This window comes from Toxorhynchites rutilus, chromosome 3 (assembly GCF_029784135.1).
Source record: "Toxorhynchites rutilus septentrionalis strain SRP chromosome 3, ASM2978413v1, whole genome shotgun sequence".
Taxonomy (NCBI): domain Eukaryota; kingdom Metazoa; phylum Arthropoda; class Insecta; order Diptera; family Culicidae; genus Toxorhynchites; species Toxorhynchites rutilus.
Window position 1 is genome coordinate 200,858,492 of NC_073746.1, and position 6,642 is coordinate 200,865,133.

At 37.4% G+C, this 6,642-nt stretch overlaps 1 protein-coding gene and 1 pseudogene across 1 annotated transcript; both read left to right on the forward strand.

Annotated features, from left to right (window-relative positions):
* The first annotated feature begins 1,502 nt into the window (after positions 1-1,502).
* Positions 1,503-2,573, forward strand: LOC129779053 (H/ACA ribonucleoprotein complex subunit 2-like protein; annotated as a pseudogene).
* Positions 2,574-4,630: 2,057 nt separating this feature from the next.
* On the forward strand, positions 4,631-5,601 carry LOC129778285 (NADH dehydrogenase [ubiquinone] 1 alpha subcomplex subunit 7-like). The gene is made up of 4 exons (XM_055785092.1): positions 4,631-4,866; positions 4,924-5,012; positions 5,076-5,168; positions 5,484-5,601. Exons 1-4 carry the CDS (start codon positions 4,801-4,803, stop codon positions 5,536-5,538), a joined length of 303 nt encoding a protein of 100 aa, XP_055641067.1. The 5' UTR covers positions 4,631-4,800; the 3' UTR covers positions 5,539-5,601.
* The last annotated feature ends 1,041 nt before the right edge of the window (positions 5,602-6,642 follow it).

Here is a 6,642-nt window from a genome sequence, read left to right on the forward strand (position 1 = left end):
GTGGTCTGAGAATTTATTGCAAGAAATCGCTTGAAAGCATGCATGAATTTGTTTGAAAATGAAGTGAATTGAGTCCGCACCACTTAGGAACAGACCTGTGATGCAACACGTTGAATTGGACATTTTTACCTCTAATTGGACGTTTTTGTAAACATTGAGTTTGGGGCCCAAATTATGACCCACTTTCATGTAATATGCAAATATTTCTATATGTTTCCAAACTATAAGCAAATTTTAATTTCAGCTTGAAACTATACAACGAATTTACAAATAAACTGTATTGCTATCAGGAATGGTGTGAACCCGATTATTCATAGACTGCATGTGTGAGTTAGAGGAGACGTTGACGGACATTTTGAAAAAATTCGAAAATATGTGAAGACACACAGAGTTTAAAATTTGTGCTAAACATAAATAAAGGCATCTTATCAAAAATGTGGTTTTTTATTTAGTGATTGGCTTCAAGATTTGTACGCAATGTACTCAAAGATTTGGACATAAATATATATGGCATCTCTGTTATTTCGGTTATCCGCGATGACAGTGGAATAGTGTCGACATCTGGTGGCATCTGGCCCCTAATGGCCAGAATTTGGGTCCCAAATCCGTTAATGTAATCTCTATCAGATTAGAAGACACGAAGCCTGTTTTAAAACATTAAAATTTTAATGAAAATTTTTGCATCATGTTATTTAATTACTTGACACACGTATTTCTGACGTTTATTTAACCATTTGTCTATACATTTCCAATATTGTTACTGAAACTTTTCATTATAATACAAAGTTGTCTTCAAAAACAATTTTAGTATGAGATTTTCTCACCATGTGTGTTTTCCATTTGAATAGAATACTGCTTTGATACGGAAAAGTTAATATTCATTCATAATTCTTATTTTCAAAAATGTTCATTCCGCCTGAAAATCAATTATTTTTTGACGGTCCCCTAGAATAGCCGTCAATGCGAATTTCTCACACAAGACGTTTTGGATCTAGTACAGTAATTTACATTTAATGCGACATTTTTTTAATTGGACATACCTGTAATGCGACACATTTAATTGGACATGTTTACATCTAATTGGACAGAGAAAAATCCGCACTGACAGTGGTTAGTGTCGACGTCTGGTGGCAACTTTCGATTTGGGACAAAACTCGATAGTGTAATCTCTATCAGATTAGAAGGCACGAATCCAGTTTTCAAATGTTAAAATTTGAATGAAAATTTCTACATCATGTTATTTAATTACTTTAAACACGTATTTTTGACTCTTATTTAACCGTTTGTCTATACATTTCTGATATTTTGACTGAAACTTTTCATTATATATAATATAAAATGATCTTCAAACACGATTTTCGTATGAGATTTTTTCACCACCTGTAAAAAAGTGTTTTTCATTTAAATAGAATACTAATTTGATACGGATAAGTTAATTTTTATTCATAATTTTTATTTTGAAAACATGCTCATTCCGCCTGAAAATTAATTACTATCTTTGACGTTCCCGAAATCGTGACACGAAGCTCAGTGCCGTCATCGCAAATATCAACAAACACAGCACAAACGAAAAACAGAATGTGAAAAACAAGTTAGAACCAGAAAAGAAAAACATCAAAATGGACTCAGATAACATTTTGATAAATCGTGGTGAGAGTGTTCTACAAGTGGCTGACGAAACGGGCTTTCCACCGTCGAGAATTTACGGAATCGAGAAGCAAGAAATAGCATTGAGGCATTGCAAGGCGTTGGCCAACAAAACTATCCACTGATTTCGAGATAGTAATGGGAAATATAAAGGTAAAGAAACCAGATGCCGAAATCGACACAACTATCGTTAAGGAAGGATACGATGTGAAACTTAAAAATACGAATGCAATCGCTCAGCCCATGGCGCCGAAGGAATTAACCAAGAACATTCATAAACTTATCAAAAAAGGTTTAGATGGATATTTTAATGTTATTTCCGCGTGTTCTTATCTATATTAATTCATTACAGCCTCAAAACACAAATCTTATTTATGTTATGGATTAAGGGATGTTCAAGTGCGTCCGCGGAATAATGAAACAGGGTAAGCAATGTGTATAATGTGTGTTGAAATGGGTGTTGCAATTTACAAAAAAGTCTAATAAAGTCATATATCTAATCGGAAGTCTCTAATTCGCATCTCAATTTTTACAGGATTGTTATTTTCGCTGCAGAAAAGTGGAAATCATGTGTCGCTTGCCAACTGTTTGTGAGAAACGCAATATCCCATATTGCTATACGCCGAGTCGGAAAGACTCGGGAGCAGCAATGGGTGTGAAACGAGGCACAGTTACAATGCTAATCCGAGAGCAGCCCTATTATCAAGAACAGTTCGATAAACTAAAAGTGAAAAATCAATGCCGTCAACACGAATATACCATTGTGCGAGTTTTTACAACACGATAAATTTTTAAGAGTGTTTCAACCATTTTTCCAATCAAGACAACTTATGGTGTTACAATCAATTATTTTGTATTTTTGTTATCATGCCATATACCTAATTACAATTCACTATTGTTATTTGCCAAGAAGGCGAATAATTTCATTTTCATATTCGTTTTTCCATTTTTCGACTTCCACTAATTTATGGTCATCACCAACAGCAATAAGAACATTTTTAAGTACATCCATGATGCTGATAGCCTTCTTATAATCATTGCGTTTTTCGGATTGACTGCTCCAAGAGTACATTTAACCCGAAGTACTAAGATCACCCTCAGCACTTTCGTTAGCATCGCAATCTTGCTCTTTATGGTCGGCCTCGAAAAAGTCACCACCAGAGGCAATATACTGGGTCAATTGCTCGTCGGTATATATTTGCGCTACATCTATGTTGTCTGAGTTGCTTAGCCATTCTTGAACTTCTTCTTCGGTCAGTACGTAGTTTGGATCAACGAGTTGCACTACTTTAGAAAGCAACACGCGGGGGTCACTTGTTGGTGATGAAATTGTGAAATCGTTGAACGAGTTATAGTTTTGATCTTGACTGACACTTAAGAGATTGCGCCAACAGTTAGCAATCGTTTCTGGAGTTATAGTGGCCCACGCATCAGTCGCTAGTTGAATAGCGTCATAAAGGCTAAATGATTTGATAACTTCTGTGACTGGACAATCGCTGTCAGTTTCCAACAGAACACGGTGCAGAAAATTCGATTTGTAGATAACTAAAAAATAAAAATAATATTCACTATCTTGGACTCGAAAATGTAATGACATTGTTACCCTTAAAAGCATTGATGATGCCTTGATCCATAGGCTGCAGAATGCTTGTCACATTTGGAGGAAGGAAGATCACCTGAATTTCTGCGTCATCCACTTGAAACTTATCTTTACTGCAATGTGCGGTGCAATTATCTAAAATTAGAAGCGCTTTAGCCGGTCTATTCTGTGCAGCTGCCTTCCTTTTGATTTCAGGAACGAAGACGGAGTAGAACCAATCAGTAAACGTCGCACTAGTTTGCCACGCTTTCTTATTTGAAAAATAGTGTATCCCATCAGGCACGCCTTGCGTTTTAAAGCATCTAGGATTTGCTGCGCGGCCAAGCACTTGTAATGGTAATTTGTGGCTACCACTTGCATTGCTGCAAGGTGTAATTGTCAGTCGCTCCTTCAAAGACTTGCGTCCGGGTGCAGTTTTTTCGCTAAAACTAACCAATGACTTTGAAGGCAAGGCCTTTACAACTAATGCCGTCTCATCAGCGTTATAAATATCATCAGCACTATAGTTGTTTGAAGTTATAATCTCCGTCAATTTATTCTTAAACGGTTCAACCGCAGCAATATCCGCGTCAAGTTTCTCTCCAGAGACAGTTAACGTTCTGATCCCGTTTCTAGCTTTGAAGCTACGTAACCAACCATAACTTGCTCTAAATCAACAATCGGGCGTCGTGCACGATGTTTCGTGGAGAAGCTTGCATTTTTCACATAAGAGTGCATCTGATATCGGTATGTGTTTCTGACGTTTTCCGTAGAACCACAATAAGACGGCTTCATTCAGCAATACATGCGTCAGAAGTCTTATCCGTTTGCGAAACTGGATCGTTTTGTTGGCCATCGTCTTGCAATGCCGCAATGCTATTTCTTGCTTCTTGATTCCGTAAACCGTCGACCGTGGAAGGCCCGTTTCGTCAGCCACTTGTAGAACAGTCTTACCACAATTTAGCAGGTCCAAGACTATGTTCTTATCTTTGATGGTGAGGACATTATACTTTCGTCTCTTGTATTTCACTGGACGGTTACGTTTATCGGGCTTGCTGTTAGCTTCACTGGCAGTGATTTGTTCTAAAGCAATAGAAGCGCGAATGTCCAATTACAGGTCACAATCTCCTCTAATGCGACACTGAGTGGTGCCTCGGCATGTCGCATTAAATGTAAATTACTGTATATATTTTGATTTACGTTACCTGACAACAGGAAAGCAAAGAACAAGGCGCCTAGAAGTATATACTAAGGTGGGCCAACTTGCTAAAACCACTCTTCAGCCATCTTGGAAGTCTACTGTGTTTTGTTTGTAAACAAAACACAATACGCTATTGCCGAAGCTCGCTCGTGATCAGTCTGTCTCTTTCACGCTACAAGCAAATAATTCCCCTTCTACTTTCTTCCGTGCTGTTTTCATATACCGCTCCCCTAACCAACTTAGTGACGAAACGGCCTCACCTAGTACCATAGACCCGTCTTGGCAAAGAATAGAGCGAACTCAGTTGTCAGCGTCGATAAGTTCCACAAATTACGAGTTGAATTTAAGTGTATAGATTTCAATTTCGATAGCCATGGCAAAGATAATTCATAGGGATATTGGACCAATGTTACAAAATCTAAGGAATTTTCTGCTAGGTGTAAGATACATTATCTTTCATGTTTACAATTCAGTCTATTGCATTATATAATTGCAGAGGAACCATACAAACGCTTTGAGATTTGAAGACGGTATAGCGGCCAGAACCCAGCCTCCGCCAAATTTGCCTGATGGTCCTGCACACAAGTTCTGCACATAATTTCTGAGTTACTTTTTAAGCTTTTCTTACATGTTTTTCTTTCTTTTCAGATTATCAGCGAATCACTATGCTGTTCGCGATGCTCGTAGGGAGGTAGCTCCTCCGATTACGCTATCTTCACAAGCGTTATTGGGCGAGACGAGGTTCGTATATTTCATATGTTGTTATATCGCTAATAACAACTCGGAGAGAATTAATTCGCCGTCCATGTTCATGAATGGCGACATTTGTCATCTACCGATGATATCGAAATTGTTCAAATATGGTTATGATGAGCTGTTCAAATGATCAAATGAGCTGTTATACGGTCATAATGTGCATGTGACAAACAACGAAACAACTCAAGTATTCAACCATTCTCTTCTGCTATAACATGTTGAGATATTAAGATTTCATAAAGAACGTATGTTCTATGGATCGGTTATCTTTCTTTTTTTTTTTTTTTCTTTTTTTTCCAGTTCACGTGGTAAACTACCAACTCCCGGAAAGATGTACGGATGGGACAAGCATTAATATCCATCACACGGGGTAGCGATCGTGGATTGTGATAGCAATAAAATGTAATTTGATTCCTAATTTTTTAATTTTCATTTAACCGATATCAGATTCCATGTAAACAATTTAAATCATTCCACATTATTTCGCCGATAAGCCTGATCCTAAAGGCTTCCTTTGAATCCTATGTTATTTTTCTTATCATTTGTCCTATACGCCAACACAGATCGTTCACATGGTTCACAGATGGTCGTAAACAGTAAACAGCTGCGAGTCCTTCGAGTACAGACTGTTGTTTTTATTTCCATAAAAACATTGGGAAACTCTTTTGTGCAATATTTCATTGATCAATTCTGAATAACTGCTAATCACTGTATTATGTTTTGTAAAACAATTTTCCATAGCTACAAGCGAAAATCTTAATCTGTCCTCTCAATACCCTTAACCGTTATTGGCTATTGATTCTTTTAAGTTTGAATCACCTATACTAGCTAAATGATATATCGTCTGAATTCAATTCTAGGTCTAGGGACATTAATTCACCTATTTTCATCAGCGGTTGAGAGCGGTAACCGGCGTCACTCTTCCATTATATCCTCGTTAACCGTCTCGTCCCAACCTGTGCCACACTTCCGAAGCCGCTGCATGAGAATCTTACCCCTATTCTGCATTCCGTCAGATTTGCATTTCGTTCGAAACTGCGAACTCGAACGAGTTATAATTTTGCATTCCCTATTTCGAACGTATTGCTCATTTCGATTGAATTATTCCAAACTGTTCGGAAGGAGTTCAAACAGTTGCATTGACGACTCACCGGTGCTGCCATCTGCAATCAGTTGCTCTGTTTGTGGGATTGCTGTGAACCCTTTAAATTACTATGGCAAAAGACTGTTTACAATTCTAAAATGGTCAGTGAAAACTGTTACCATATATTTTTTTAAATGCTTGCAATATGCATTGCCATTCCTTCTATATCGATTACATATACAATATAATCGAAATGAAAATAAAAATGTTTATATTAATACTAGCTGTACCCTGCCACGCTTTGCTGTGGCACATTGTGGTTGCATGGTTGAGTTGAATTTTTCATTTTTTTTATGTTGTAACAACAATCCTAGA